The sequence below is a fragment of the Stenella coeruleoalba genome (assembly GCF_951394435.1).
Source record: "Stenella coeruleoalba genome assembly, chromosome: 9".
NCBI classification, from domain to species: Eukaryota; Metazoa; Chordata; class Mammalia; order Artiodactyla; family Delphinidae; genus Stenella; species Stenella coeruleoalba.
Genome location: NC_137155.1, coordinates 30,735,821 through 30,751,743, shown reverse-complemented (window position 1 = coordinate 30,751,743; position 15,923 = coordinate 30,735,821). Strand labels below are relative to the sequence as shown.

The following is a 15,923-nucleotide window of genomic DNA, read 5'->3' as shown; positions in this document are numbered from 1 at the left end:
TGTGCTATTGTGTATAGAGCCCTGGATACTGGATAAAGTAGTTGGGCCCTCTCTATGGAACTTGAAATGTTAATATTTTGTAGTGTTGCAAACATCCATTATACCATTTCATTCATTGTATAAATTACTTTTAAATGTGGCATGTATCAGTAATAACATCATATGCTTTTAGTTAGCAGACATGGGTTCAAATCCAAGTTTTCTCTGTGATCTGGGGAAAATGACCCAAGCCTCTGTTTCATCTGTCAAATGGAGATAATGTCCTACTTCACAGCATCGTTGTGGTAACTAAATGAAAAGTGCCAAGTCAGAGCAAACATTCCCTTTCCAACATTATCTCCTCCCAACATCTTTTGATGTCATCTTTCGGCTAGGATTCATTTACCAATTATGACTAACACAGAAAAATACTGGCCCTTTACAATGACTCATGTTATAAAAGTTTACAGTTCTCAAAGCATTTCACACTTAACACATATAATCGTATAACTCACCCATTCATTCTTATTGAACATCTACTATGTCAGTACCTGTGCTAGCCTCTAAAAATACAGTCCTGTGTTTATGGAGCTTGCATTCTAAAGGTGAGATAAAATTATTTATATACATATAGAAAACCAGGTGGGTGAAAGTTTTTTGAAGAAAAGTAAGACAAGGTTAAAGGAGAGAATGGGCTGAAGAAGACATACAGATGGTCAACAGGCACATGAAAAGATACTCAACATCACTAATCATCAGGAAATGCAAATCAAAACTACAATGAGGTATCACACCTCACACCAGTCAGAATGGCTATCATCAAAAAGTCTATAAATAATAAATGCTGGAGAGGGTGTGACAAAAAGGGAAGCCTCCTATGCTGCTGATGGGAATGTAAATTGGTGCAGCTACTATGGAGAACAGTATGGAGATTCCTTAAAAAATAAAAATAGAGCTACCATATGATCCAGTACTCTCACTCCTGAGCATGTATCTGGAAAAGATGAAAACTCTAATTCAAAAAGATGCATGCACCCCAATGTTCACAGCAGCACTATTTACATTAGCCAAGACATGGAAGCAACCTAAATGTCCATTGACAGATGAATGGATAAAGCAGATGTGGTATATATATACAATGGAATATTACTCAGCCATAAAAAAGAATGAAATTTTGCCATTTGCAGCAACATGGATGGACCTAGAGATTATCATACTAAGTGAAGTAAGTCAGACAGAGAAAGACAACTATCATATGATACCACTAACATGGGGAGTCTAAAAAGGTGATACAAATGAACTTATTTACAAAACAGAAAAAGACTCAGACTTTAAAAACAAACTTACGGTTGCCAAAGGGGAAAGGTGGTGGGATGAGGGATAAATTAGGAGTTTGGGATTAACAGATACACACTACTATATATAAAATAAACAAGGACCTACTGTATAGCACAGAGAAACTATATTCAATATCTTGTTATAACCTATAATGGAAAAGAATTCAAAAAATATATATATGTATACTGAATCACTTTGCTGTATACCTGAAACTAACACAATATTGTAAATCAACTTTACTTCAATTTAAAAAAAATAAAATTAAAAAAGAATGGACATAAGACTGGTGTAGGGTTTGCTGTTTCACATAAGGATCAGAGAAGCCATCTCTATCAAGATGGCATTTGGGCAGAGAATAGAATAAAGCCATGCATATGGTTATCTGGGAAAAAGAGTTCCAGGAGAGAAAACGGCTAACTCAGACTCAAAAGTGAGAACATGCCTGGCCTTTCTGAAGGACAAGAGATCAAAACAGCAAGAGTGCAAGTGAACATGGATGAAGAATCCTAGGTGAGGAAGAGATCAAAGGCACATAAACCAGATTACAGTTCTGTAGGTCATAGAAAGGATTTGGGCATTTACCCTCAGTGAAATAGGAAACCACTGGAAAGTTTTGATTAGGGTATGAGGAGATCTTGCTTTTAAAAGGATGTGGAAAAGACTTTAATGCATATGGGAAAGCAAGAGGGCTACTGCAAGTCTAGGACAGTATTCTCAAATCTGAGTTGTATCCGCCACCTACAGGACTTTCTAAAACAGATTGATCACACAAAAAGAAGTTCACAAATGTTCACAGCAGCTTTATTCATAACAGCTAAAAACTGGGAACAACTCAAATGTCCTCTAAGTACATCCACACCACGGACTACTCAGCAATAAAAAGGAATAAACTGGATGAACACACAACCTCAATTGATCTACAGAGAATTACGGTGAGTTAAAAAGCCAATCCCAAGAGGTTACTCCCTGTATGATTCCATTTATATAACTTTTTTTTAATTAATTTATTTTTGGCTGTGTTGGGTCTTCTCTGCTGCGCACCGGCCCTCTCTAGTTGCGGTGAGCAGGGTCCACTCCTCGTTGCGGTGTGCAGGCCTCTCATTGCGGTGGCCTCTCCCGTTGCGGAGCATGGGCCCCAGGCACGCGGACTTCAGCAGTCGTGTCTCCTGGGCTCCAGAGCACAGGCTCAGCAGCTGTGGCACACGGGCCCAGCTTTTCCGTGGCACGCAGGATCCTCCCAGACAAGGGATCGAAACCGCGTCCCCTACACTGGCAGGCGGACTCTCAACCGCTGTGCCATGAGGGAAGCCCTATATAACTTTCTTGAAATGAGAAAATCACAGATGGACAACAGATTACTAGTTGCCAGGGGTTAGGGACAGGGATGGGGTGTGAGGGAGGAAGGTTGGCTATTAAAAGGGCAACCTGAGGGATCCTTGAGGTGATGGAAAAGTTCTGACTGTATCAAGGTCAATATCCTGATATTGTATACAGACTTACAAGATGTTACCATTGGAGGAGACTAGGTAAAGTTTACAGGGATCTTTCTGTATGGGTTCTTACACTGCATTCAACTCTACAACTAACTCAAAACAACAAGTTTAATTCAAAACAATGGTTGAAGTAATTAAATCACACACACAGACCATTGGGGCTCATCCCCAGTTTCTGATTCAAGACCTCAACACATGCATTGTTAAAAAGCTTCTAGGTGATGCTAGTCTGGGATCAGCTATGACAGCCACTGGTTTAGTGAATAACACATTGGGGCAAATATTATTCCTATTTTGTGGAAGAAACTCAAGTCTATAGAGTAAGTGACTACTCTACCAAGGGTAGTAGGAACTAAGCGGCAGGGCCAGGATTCAAATCAGGTCCTATCAGCTCAGTGTTTGCCTAAGCAAAATCAAGGTCAGAAATAATCTTATTTGTAAGGACTCTCTAGTACCTAGCACAGAACAGAGACCAATGCTTGCTAAACTGGATTGCACTGCCCTGAAATCTAAAATTCAATACAATGTAGGAGCTTAGTTATAAACATTTCACAAACCTTCAGAGATATAGACATTAAAATGGTACTAGTCTCAGCTCTTATCCTATGCCTTGAACAAATGCTTAAACTCTGTTCCTCAGCTTCCTCAGATGCGAGAAAAAGGAACTGGTCCCTTTCCACTTAATTCTAGATTTCTTCCTTTAAAATCTTCTGGGGTTTTATAAACAGCTACAAGTTAGCTCCTGAAAGAAAAAAAAAAGTTACATTTCCTATCCATGTTAGTATTTTATCAAAGTGGACACTTGCCATAGCTTTATTTCAATTTCTGGAAACCCTAAATGAAAAAGAAAAATGTGCACCAAAATACTAACTAAACAAAAATTCACTGACAACACGTTTAGTAGAAAGGATGAGGGCGTGGGGGAAAAAGGCCACAATCTTAAGCAATTCTACGGGGATTTAAAAGCTGCTCAGAGCTTTAGCAAAATCATACGTGTACCGATTCATGGAAATGTTAAAGCAATTACATTAAGTGCATACCAAAAATGGTTTCCCTGCAGTTAGCTCTCCAGAATTCCACTTTAAAACCCCCTTATGCAATAAGCCTCCACAATAGTCTTGTCTCCTTGTCTCCTAAGCAAAGGTAACAAAACTTGAGGAAATAGTCTTAAATAGCTAGGACGGTTTTACATTAGAAATAAGGTATTTCTGGAATGATAGCTCCGGTTACCGGAGATTACATTCATGATCATTCTCTAACACTGGATGTTAGAAACATTCAATCCAATGGGCACCTCCCAAACCGTGTCATACTTTGTTTCAGGCCTACTTTCCTATAATTAATTACAATTCCCAAAACTAACTAAATAGATCTATTTTGTTAGAATTACAAAAAAAGCTAAGTTTAAGGGGGGGGGCCTTCAAATACAGATAAAGGTCCCAGGAAACCAGGATGCAGAACTGAAAACTAGTTCCATCAAATGCCTTTTCTTCTATCAGAAAATAGGTAGTGTTACTATTCTGTGTAGCTCACTATGGGCTCTTGCCCAGCCACCTCTAGCTTCCTAACAGTACTGAGGGAAATCTTAGACTCACGTTTAACTCACAAATCATACACACAACTCGCCAATGCCACGCCCATTCCCTACCAACACAGCCAAAGAACCCTATTTCTTTTAATGAGAATGTTACTCCAGTGCAGTACAGGAAGTAAGGACTCAGTTTGTCACAGAGAGCTGTCTCTACTTTTACTACTTCAGAACATCTCAGAAGGAGTTATTAATTCACTGCAAAGGGAAACTGGAATCCATTTGTTAAGTGAATGGACAGGAATTAACTTGGAAATTTTCGTATTTTTTTAAAGTAGCACCTAGGCACATACATAGATTCCCTGTTTTGAAAAAGTACCAAAAGGCTAAATTTTTACCTAACAGTCCTATCATGTTCAATTCAAGAAGGACTCAAGGCATAACATTGTTAAAAAAACATTTATTTTAATACAGTCTATCATAAATAAGTCAGTAGAGGTTCCACTCTGCCACAGACGCATCTGAGAAGTAAGAGCCCTGTGCCATCCAACTGGTGAACGTCTGAACGATGTCCCATCTCTTATCCCAGCCAGAGTGCACACCTTCCATGTTGTTCCTCTGCATTGATTGCTTCCAAAACCAGATGACCAAATAGTCCTTTATCCCCAAAGTAAGCTAAAATGTTTGTGAAGAGGAAAAATAAATTAAACCCCAAAGTAAAAACTTCTTAAACATAGCTTAAGAATTAGAAGATTTTATACATTTATGTTTGTGTTTACTCATCTATCAAATTCAGTTAGCAGAAGGATCAATCTCACTGGGCAAAAAAAAAACAAACATAGAGACCTATTTAAAGAAATATAGTTTTATTACTTTTTATTGTAGTTACCTATTATAAGTAAAAAGGAAAACATAAATTCAGGTCAATCAAAATATTGATATGAAGGACTGATGAACCCAGAAAATAAAGCTGTATCATTATTAGATCCAGGAGAGAGACAAGAGGTGCTTTACTTCTAAGTCCTGTTGATTAAAAATGTAGTTTCTAGTAGTATGTCAACTTAAATAAAATTGCATTACAAAATGACAACCTGAGCATTGTTAATTTTTAGAAATTATTTTCCCTCTACATATAAAACAAACCAACATGCATCTATTCCCAGTTTTCAAAAGTGTATTAAAATCTCACAATAAACCCCAAGTATTTTTGCATACAGTTAAGCTATGAAAACAAATTATTCATTTATCGAAGTCTCTTCCTCACTGGTAATGAGCATCTAAGATAAAGAGAAAAGAAAATCTTCCTTGGCTTTATAAAGATAATGGGAACAATCATTCTCTCAGTTACTTAGTATTCACATATTTTGCCTAAATAATGTTTTACTAAGATATTGTCCCTTATTCATTAAATTCTGCATTTTAAATAAGGCATTCATATCAACCAACCACGTACAATGCACCATCCTGAGTGAAAGAGGAGGACACTAAGACAAATGGGGATCTAATCCCAAGGAATCTAACAACTTAACAAGGGAAACAGACCAGTAAATCATGAACCATATTATCTCCACAAGTGTGATATATATAAATTTATATATAAACAATAAACTTTATATTGCTAAATAAGTTTTATATTAATAAAACATTTACATTACTGAAAAGCCTGGCAGATACAAGTCTATTCCTTTCAGGGTACAGACCAGGTAACCCAGGAAGACCTCTCAGTCAAGTCTCTCCAGTGCAAGCAGCACAGTATATGAAATTCTGTAACAGGATAACTCTTATCAGCATTCCTCAATCCCTTCCTAAATCACAAATATCCCTGGAAAGAAATCAGAAAATGTTCCTAATGACAGAAAAGAATGATCATCAGCACCAGCAATGACAAGAGCACTGAGATGACAGTAAGGTGAAGAAATAAAAAGCAGGGGGGTGGCTGCTTCATCCAGTCTGCAACTTTCAAGGGTCAACTCTTGGTGGGATAACTGAAGCCAGTACAACAAAAGGGTACATCTAGCACCACCTCTGGATCCTGGATCACCTGGGGCTCAAAAAACACTAATTCTCAGGATGCAGGTCTAGTCTAAAAACTGTACAGGAGGAAATGCTGTATCAGTTCCTGTTCCAAGACCACCAAGAGGTTAGGATCATTTAATTAAGTTAATTCAACATTTAAAAAGTGTTGCCAAAGTAGTTGGCAGCTACTTTAGGTACTTGCAGGACAACATAGAATGCAAATAAGCAACAAGCATAATACAAAGCAAAGAATGACAGACACAAAAGAATACTATAGGAACACAAAAAATGGTGCAATTTCAGTCAGGAGAAGGGGGAAAAGATTTAGGGAAGAGGTGACATTTGAGATTGGGCTTTTCTAGACAAGTGAAAACTGAATGGAAGAAGCATTCCAGGCTGAGGGAGAATAAGCATACAAAGGCACGAAAAAATACAGTTTATTCTGGGATTAGCATGCAGTGTCATGTAGCTAGAGCATAGTTCTCACAGGAGAAAGAAGTGGGGTAAATGAGGTGACATCGAAAAGATTAAAAATTATTATTAATAGTTTACTGCTCAAACATTACTTGTCAAGCACTGTAATACTTTACACACAATATTCTTATTCAATCCTCATCGCAATCTTATAAAGTAGATAGTATGCCCAACTTATAAAAGAGAAAACTTATCTTGAAAAGGTTAATGGCCTCTTGGGAAGAAGTATTTGATGGTAACTTTCAGGGCTTGGAAAATGTTCACACAGCTTGACCAGGTAGTTCCATCTCTGATAATGTTTCCTAAGGTACTGTTTCCCTAAGGAAATAACTGTTCTGAGGTCAATCGGCTACTCAGTAGCAGATACATTACCTGAAACCCCATTTCACAAAAAAGAAAACTGATAGTTCAAAGAGTAAAGGCTAAAAAAAGGAGCTTGGTGGGGACCTTTGAAAGCAGTTTTAAGAAGCTCTACCATAAAAGGTTAAAGAAAGAGAAAAGTGAAGAAAGGAAGCAGTGAGTGAAGACCATTTACTGAAGGACTGTATCAGGGAAAAGAGAGTAACAGCACAAATGGACACAAAGAGGGCACACATGGCAGTAACCCTTAAGAAGGAAAAACCCTTGCTTTGAGAAAGGAGAGACCGGCAAGTCAGAGAAGATGGAGGAAATTCATATCAGATGGCACTGTGCTAAGTAACAGGTCATATTACCTAGGGAGGCCACATGACCCAGTGGAAAGTGCGTAAGCCTTGGAGACAGACATACTCTACCACCTACTGACTGTGTGATCGGCTCTGAAGGACTGAAGTGACAATTAGAGATACTGCACATAAAGCACTTAAAACAGTGGCTGACACACTGTAAATGACTGTTAGTAACATGACTATTATTATTTCTGCTCATTCTAGAAAAGAGTGGCTTAGATTAGAAGTCTGAAGAAGCTGAAGACCTAGAATAGCCAGTGAAAAGTCTGTTAGGACAATCAATAACTGTCTTAAGACAGAGGGTAAAGCTGAAATCCCACAGCACCTGTGCAGGGGTCCTAGTCATCATAGTGCCAGTCCTTTCTACAGAGCAATCCTGCCTGTTCCAGATTCTGCCTTCACACATACACATATACACACACACACGCATACATATGGCTTTCACAAGTATATACATACACACACACATACGTCTGAGTATATGAATATATATACTCCGTATATCTGTGTGTGTTGTGTGTGTGGAAGTTTTCACAAGTGCTTATCCAACAACTACAAGGTTGTTTCAGAGAAAGGAATTTGACAATGCATTTTCAGAGTCACAAATGTTCATACACTTTGATAAGGAAATAAATCAAAACCTATGCACGTAAAAATGTTTGTTATATTGTTATTTGAAATACTAAAAAACTGAAAAACCTAAGTGATCAACAACTAGAAAATATATGGGCTATCAACTCTAACATTGGGTGAAAAAAACAAAATTCTCTGTACTCTTGTTAGAATGACATAAAAGGCCGTATTTATCTGAATAAGGATAAGACAGGAATACAGGTATTAAAAACAGTTCAGCTTTTAAAGTGGTAGGATAAGTTAGTTCTTTTCCTTTTAAAATGTGCTTCATTATGGTTATAACACCAATGCAGTATATACTGGGCTGGCCAAAAAGTTCGTCTGGCTTTATCCATTCTTACAAAAAACTCGAACGAACTTTTTGGCCAATCCAATAAAAATTAGGAAGGGGAGAGAAAGCAGTTATCTGATAACATAAGTTAGACTGGTCTGCAAACTGCTGCAGTTTTCCAACAGCCCAAAACTACACTTGACTGATAAAGCTCTGTTACAATACGTACCACTATTTCTCTTTTGCTTGCCATGACTTAGTACTAATGTATGAATGTTTGCCCTGCAATGCTTATTTGTAAGAGCAGTACCTCAAAACAGTTGGTTCAGGCATTCCGGGATCTGCACCCCTCTTAAATCCTGAGGGAGATGGGGAGGGAAGAAAGAGAAAGAGAATAAAAACTAATTAAAACCCTAGCAGACAAAAAATTTACAATCAAGACTTTTTCTTTTTAAATCAATCTAGGGTAGCTAGAATGATATCCAGATCTACCAGAATTACCTAGATTTACCTGCGCAACAGAACAGTCTTGAATCTTCACTAGAGTATGTGATTATGTGCAGAACTAATCAGTAGGGAAGAAAAACTACCTTATTCCTATAATACACACAATTAGCACAGCAACCCTTAGCACACACTCTTTCATTATTAGTCATTACCCACAAAAAAGATATCACAACAACCAAATCACACTGGATGAACTACAAAGAGCACAGAGATTTTTTTTAAACTATACTTTTTAAAAGAAACAATTGAAGATATCTTATTTTATCCCCTATGAACCACTCTTTTCATAAAGCAGCCAAAGATTGGTGATAGAAAGAGGGGGAAAAAATTTCAAGTTATTTTTAATTAAATCAACACTCATTACAAATACAATTAAATAAAACTTTTACCTTTTAAAATATATCAATTAACTAGACAACATATATACTAATTTGCTGAAATAACTGATTAAAATTGGACTTGGCATTAAGAACTGTGGAGTATGAAATTTTACCCCATTTTCAAGACAACAAACTGGCCCACCAGTTTCACAAATGCTGGTAGAAGATACAAGATTCCAAGTCAGAAACAAGGACAGGATTTCCCTGGTGGCGCAGTGGTTAGGAATCTGCCTGCCAACGCAGGGGACACGGTTTCGATCCCTGGTCCTGGAAGATGCGACATGCCATGGAGCAACTAAGCCCGTGCGCCACAACAAGAGAAGCCACGGCAATGAGAAGCCTGCGCACCGCAACAAAGAGTGTAGCCCCCGCTTGCCACAACTAGAGAAAGCCCGCACGCAGCAACGAAGACTCAACACAGCCAAAAGTAAGTAAATAAAATTTTTAAAAAAAAATGTTAAGGGAGAAAGTTTAGTTATTAAGAAAAAAAAAGAGAAAAGAAACAAGGACACTTTATTACTCCCAGCAACAGCTACAGTCAGAGTATTACCATTTAGGAGACGAACCCTGAGATTGGGGAACCAGAATCTTTCATAATGGGCAGTGAGCATGTCTCCCCTTTGCCCTGGAACTATTTTCCAAGGCTGTTCACCCTACCAATATCCTTAAAGATACGGAACAAAGGGTGGTCACTGCCTCTGCTCACCAGATTTGTAGAAATTCAAGATACTATGGAGACTTGTCTTCCAACAGGTAACTCATTAAAATCCTTTTGTTGGTAACTGTCCAAACACATTCTTTATCATCATGTCACTAGCGGTCCAATATTATAGCACTACATTCCCACTATACTCCCTGAAGCCCTAAAAGGTATGTTTGAACCTAAATTACACAAGAAATTCAATCTGCAGTTGCAGCTTTTAGTGAGAGCTAAGGTGGAGAAGTAAAGCATGGGAACTAGGTTAGACATGAAATTAAGTTTAGATACAGTATAAGGAAAAAGACAATGACTAACAAGGAAGAAGCACAAAAAGATAGCCTTAACATCAATCTCCACCTGAGTTGGACACTAGGGTACCAAAAATCACCATAATGACAGTCCTAGTAAAGAGAATATAGCTGGTGTGCACAAAAAAGAAAATGAGGTGGAAAAGGAAAGCATTAAGTACTCTTCCGACCAAAACCTCTGATACACAGATTGTAACAACCACCTACACAGATGTAACAACCAGCTACAGCTTTCTGGCAGTAGAAAAGCAATTTCAAAAAGGGGAGGAGGGAAAGGTACAGGAAGACTTACAGAGCAACAAAGAAACCACAGGGACAAAGAAAGCAAGAGCAGACTAAAACCGAACCCCATATACACAACAATGGAAAAAGGAGATGGCACAAAGACGGGGAAGCATCAAAGCCCCCATACCTTCCTTAGCTAAAAGAAGAGTTCCTCCCAGTGCTTGACTAGTCAAACTGGGCCGTTCTACCATTAAGTGAAAGCTGAGGTGGGGATGAGTCTGGAAGAAAGAGGGGAATAACAGCCTGTAAGAGCAGGGTGTCCCAATTACCTGCCCTAACCTTTGATACCTATACAAAGTCACTAAAATCTGGCAAAGTAATGCTTCTGTTAAAAATGCGTTCAAACTCAGGGAGGGACTCCCCCGGCAGTCCGCTGGTAAAGAATCCACCCTACAATGCAGGGGACGCGGATTCAATCCCTGGTCAGGGAACTAAGATCCCACATGCCACAGGGCAACTAAGCCCGAGTGCCACAACTACTGAGCTGGCTGGCCTCAAATTACAGAGCCCACACGCTCTGGAACCCACGCGCCACAACTACAGAGCCCATGTGCCCTGGGAGCCTGCGCACCACAACTAGAGAAGAGAAAACCTGCACGCCACAACTAGAGAGAAGCCTGCACACCGCAACAAAATATCCCACATGCCGCAACTATGACCCAACGCAGCCAAAAATAAATAAAATAAATAAATAATAAATCTTTTTTTAAAAAAAGATTTATTAAAATTCTCCAATTGGAGAATATTAGAAAAAATATTTTAGAAATAAGGGCGGAAAAGGATCTGTTAAAGTCCTGCATACTGAAGTATCTCCAAGTTATCAGTTGCCTTGCAACTCATGGGGAAATGGGAGCCAAAGCTACCTAGAGAATGTCCAGCACAAACACTCTGTCAAGACTGAGTGAATGTACTTTATCTTACACCAAAAAAAAAAAAAGGCAAGAAAAACAAGAAGCAGCACCTAGTTAAAATCATAGGATTCTGAAATATGAACCTGTGTTTTAGAAAATGTCAAACTGACAGAGCTGAGACTCTTTCCTTTCCACAATACTGCCTGAATAGGGCAGATTAAAATTAAAAGACTATCCAAGGCTAGAAACAGGATAAATTACCAATGTGCAGCCCTAGGTGAAAATATTTGCCTGAGCACTTACAAATCTTTGCACTACAGCATAGTGGTGAAGAGTATGGGCCTTGATGCCCCAATGCTTGAGTTCATAACTCCCCCACGTGACAGCTGTGTGGCCTTCAGCAAGGAACAGAACTTTTCTACGCCTCGGTTTCCTCACCAGTAAACCCGTTACTCCTGGTGAGAACGAGGAGGCAACCAATAACCATTGTCTTAATCATGCCTCAAAGCAATGGCATACCCACGAGGTTCACCGGTCTCTTTCCACTTAGGCCCACCTGGAAAGGTGAGGTTTAACGCCCTGAAAACCTACCTAGTGCCAAAGAGTGAATTCGTTGTTTTCACATACGTCAGGTCGTCCTAACTCTGTCAGAAAAGTAGGTCACCTCTAGTTTACAGATGTAAAAACAGGACGGGAGACATTACGTGACATGTTAAAGACCCCCCCCCCCCCGAAAAAAAAAGTAAAGGGCAGAACAAGAACTCGAACTCAGAACTACCCCACTCGACAAGACAGGCTCAAACGGCACGCGCGGCGTGGTCGCGTTTCTCTCTCCCGCCCCAAACCAAAAATGGAGTCTCGGCCTCCGCATCCGCTTCCCTCCCGACTCCTCCCAGATTCTTCTCATACTGACCCAGGTAAATCACGAGAGGAATAAAGCCCCAACGGATGGCAAACTGGCCTCCCTTGAAAAGCTGCTGCAGCCTCTGCTTGGCCTCTTTGCTCAGCTTCACCATGGCGACGGCCCGGGGATCACACTTAAGGAAACTACAGCAACCGCAGCAACCGCGTCGGGAATCCGAAAAAGAAACGAGATGCGCATGCGCCAAACACACAGCCTTTACGGCAGGAGACGTGAGCGTCGCCAGCGGAGGTCGTAATTCGTCACCTTACCACCTGCCTCTCCGCGGCCCCGCCTGTGGAAGGCGTATGCGTGGTTGATTCTCCTCGTTCAAAGGCCCAAGTTCACTTTCGTCTATTTAGGAATCGCTCAGTTTCGCTGATTGCAGGATGCCTGGGGGCACTGGTCTTGGGATTCCTTCTGCCCGGAACGCCCTCTCTCTGCCCACAGTCTTACCCATTTTTTAAAGTGTATCTCCAAGTGTTCTTTACCTAACATAGAAGGAACATTAACTAAATTCAAAAGGACCGGGTTTTAGTCCCAACTCAGTTATTCTGACTCGCCGTTTAATCTTGGCCAAGTTATTTAACTTATCTCTGTATCAGTTTGCTTCTTCAAGCTGAAGGTTGAACTGCAAGGAAGGTTACAAACTGACGCCCAACAGAGCCCCTATCCATGTTTTCTTTGACTCCCAGGGTGTTTGTTTTTTTTATTTATTTAGTTTTTACATTTTAAATTACTTGCCAACATTTTAAAGTTTGGGAAAGTTCCCATGCAGATCTGGACTTTTTCAGAGAAGTTGGCGAATCTCATTGCAACAACACCCATCTTGCCCTCGCTGGTTTAGAATTGCAGTGGTTCTCACCCCTGGCTGCACAATAGAATCAGTGAGGCGTTGTAAAGGCTTACTCCTTGCTGGACCTACTGCTGCTGGGTACCAAATCCTACGAATTATCATTAGTTTGGGGGTGGGGCCTGGGCTTTGGTTTACCATTGAAGTTCCCAACTTCTGATTCAGTAACTGCCTGGCCGCAGTTGGTGTTTGAGTTTTTGACCCCAGGTCGAGGACTTCTTGATTTCTAAGGCTGTAAGAGATTTCTAAGGCTTTGACCTTGATGCCTTTCCTGGCTCACCCTCAAGATACATCATATTTTCTTTTAAATTCTTTTTTTTTTTTTAGTTTATTTGAGCAAAAATTTGTTTAAATCGAGCAGTTCCAAACCAGAAGTGCTCCGTCTTTTAAATTCTTAAGGTGCCCAATGGCACATAAAAATTTCCCCTAGCTTTCTGGATATTCCTGTGCTTAGCTCATCATCATGATAATAACAACCTGTCTACTCTGCCTGTGTTAAGTGTTTCAATACAAAAGTTACTGTATATGTAACACTTGTGGAATTGTTGAATGAATGTCATCAGGAACTAACAGCCTTGGTTAATTATGCTACTTAATCAGCCACAGAACAGGTATCTAAAATGCTTATTTGTAAATTTATGATTAGAGATATTCTTGGCAAAAGAACTGACATTCTCCTTCCAAGAGGGCAACTACACTCAGACAACCAATTAGAAATAACTAATACTTACTGGGTGCTTACTATATGCATGCACTGTGCTTGCTCACATGCCTTAACTCGTTGAATCCTCTCAACTCTGTGAGATGGGGACTGTATCAACAATCTCATTTTGAGAAAACTGAGGCACAGGGAAGTGAAGTAAATTTGTCCAAGTTCATAGAATTGGTAAGTGGTGGAAGTAGTGTCTAAACCCAGACGCTTTTACTCCAGAACTTGAATGTTAACCATGACACTAGACTGCGTTATAGAAGAGAAGTAAACACAGGACCAGAAGAAAAGAAATCGTATATTCTCAAAAAATATTTTCCTCATGCTGTGATAGATAAAAGAATTCTTTCCATTGTACTGAAGCAACACATACGACTAGACCAAATGCTGGCCAGTGACCCAAAGGGATGCTGACTGGCTGAACCAACCAGACTCTCCCTAAATGAGTTTTGAACTCAAGATAGAAATAACAATTTGACCAAAGCTGGTAAGATAGAGAGAATAGAAGACATGAAGCGGCAGAAGGTACAAGTAGGCAGAAAGAGTGAAGTAGAGAATATTGAGTTATAATGATATTAAAGCCCTCAGGTAAAGAATAACATGCTTTCTGGGGCTTTTTGTTTTGTTTTGTTTTTGTTTGTTTGTTTTTTGGCCTTGCCATGGGGCTTCTGGCATCTTAGTTCCCCGATCAGGGATCAAACCCATGCCCCCTGCAGCGGAAGCGAGAAGTCCTAACCACTGAACCACCAGGGAAGTCACACATGCTTTCTGGTGACAGCGCAATACCTGGAGTTTGCTGTAGGCTGAACAGCCTTCCATTCCCCAGCCTTATTCCAGAGTTGGTAAGCCTGGCCTTGCCATGGTTCCTGTTCTGTAACGTAGAAGGAAGTGGAACTAATCAATTACATGATAACCCCCATGGTCTCAGCTAATTATAAAATAACAGAAGAGAGGTGAAGGCATGAAGGTGAGAAACTCAGGGGAAAAAATCAACTGTCAGGATTTCACCGGCAACATCCAGAGAAAAGATAATACTAACTCTGTCTTCTTAGGAAAAAAACCTCTGGAGAGGGTTAGATGGTTGAACGCTTTAAGTTGCTAAGAGGAAAGAAACCTACAGAAATATGGGTGATAGACATTTCTGACAGCACAGCCAGGCTTCACAGAAAAACAGGAACCACTCCTTTAAATGTCTATTTCCACAACTGTAAAATGGAAAGGGAATAACTACTTGTTATGGACTGAATTCTGTCCCCCTCCCCCCAATTCATATGTTGAAGCCTCAACCCCCTGTGGAGGGATTTGGAGAAAGGGCCTTTAAGGAGGTAATTAAGATCAAATGAAGTCTTAAGAGTGGACCCTAATCTGATAGGGCTTGTTCTTATAAGAAAAGAAAGAGACACCCTCGTGCACACAGAGGCCATGTGAGGACACAGTGAGAAGAGAGCACCTTGATCTAGGACTTTGAGCCTCTAGAAGTGTGAGAAAACAAACTTTGGTTGTTTAAGCCACCCAGTCTGTGGTGTTGTGTTATGGCAGACTGAGCAGACTAATATACTACCTAACAGGGTTGTGTGTAAGGAAAATTAGATCATGTTAATGTATTAATAAAAGTACCATGTATTGGGCACCTCCCTGTGCCAGGCCCTTCATGGACATCATCTCCAGTCCTCCAAAACTTCATGCTCTTTGCACCTCTCACACTGCTTGGTGTGTAGTTGGTTTGTTGAATTTTGAATCTGAACATCATGGTCTTATTAACACAACATTTATAAGCCATAATTGTTTTTATGCATTCACTCATTCTGGAGTATTGAGTACTGACAATGTCCAGCTCCTTGTGCTATGGATAATTATGTGTGGAGACCCATAAGAAAATGAGGTACAGTCTTCCACTTAGAGACTCTGTGATCTAGTTAGAGAGAGTAAGACAAGTATATTAATAAGTTACTTGTCCATGTGACTAATCTTTGGAAAAACAATAACATCA

At 39.8% G+C, this 15,923-nt stretch overlaps 1 protein-coding gene across 3 annotated transcripts; it reads right to left on the bottom strand.

Annotated features, from left to right (window-relative positions):
- Positions 1-4,781: 4,781 nt before the first annotated feature.
- TOMM7 (translocase of outer mitochondrial membrane 7) lies at positions 4,782-12,544 on the bottom strand. Of its 3 annotated transcripts, none has more exons than XM_079932209.1 (3): positions 12,384-12,544; positions 8,750-8,798; positions 4,782-5,013 (listed from the first exon to the last, which is right to left on the bottom strand). In XM_079932209.1, exons 1-3 carry the CDS (start codon positions 12,484-12,486, stop codon positions 4,998-5,000), a joined length of 168 nt encoding a protein of 55 aa, XP_079788335.1. In that variant the 5' UTR covers positions 12,487-12,544; the 3' UTR covers positions 4,782-4,997. The 3 variants fall into 3 exon arrangements, with proteins under 3 accessions (XP_079788335.1, XP_079788334.1, XP_079788336.1); XM_079932208.1 differs by lacking the exon at positions 4,782-5,013 and adding an exon at positions 5,029-7,158; XM_079932210.1 differs by lacking the exon at positions 4,782-5,013 and adding an exon at positions 5,029-7,146.
- Between the last annotated feature and the right edge of the window lie 3,379 nt (positions 12,545-15,923).

What these genes read in the sequence shown, in the direction of transcription:
- TOMM7 (XM_079932208.1), bottom strand. Translation starts at nt 12,486, where the DNA reads ATGGTGAAGCTGAGCAAAGAGGCCAAGCAGAGGCTGCAGCAGCTTTTC. An exon ending in TCCTCTCGTGATTTACCTGG is followed by an intron (nt 8,799 to 12,383) that starts GTCAGTATGAGA and finishes CATCTCCCTCAG; the next exon opens with GATTTAAGAGGGGTGCAGAT. An exon ending in CCTGAACCAACTGTTTTGAG is followed by an intron (nt 7,159 to 8,749) that starts GTACTGCTCTTA and finishes ACCTCAGAACAG; the next exon opens with TTATTTCCTTAGGGAAACAG.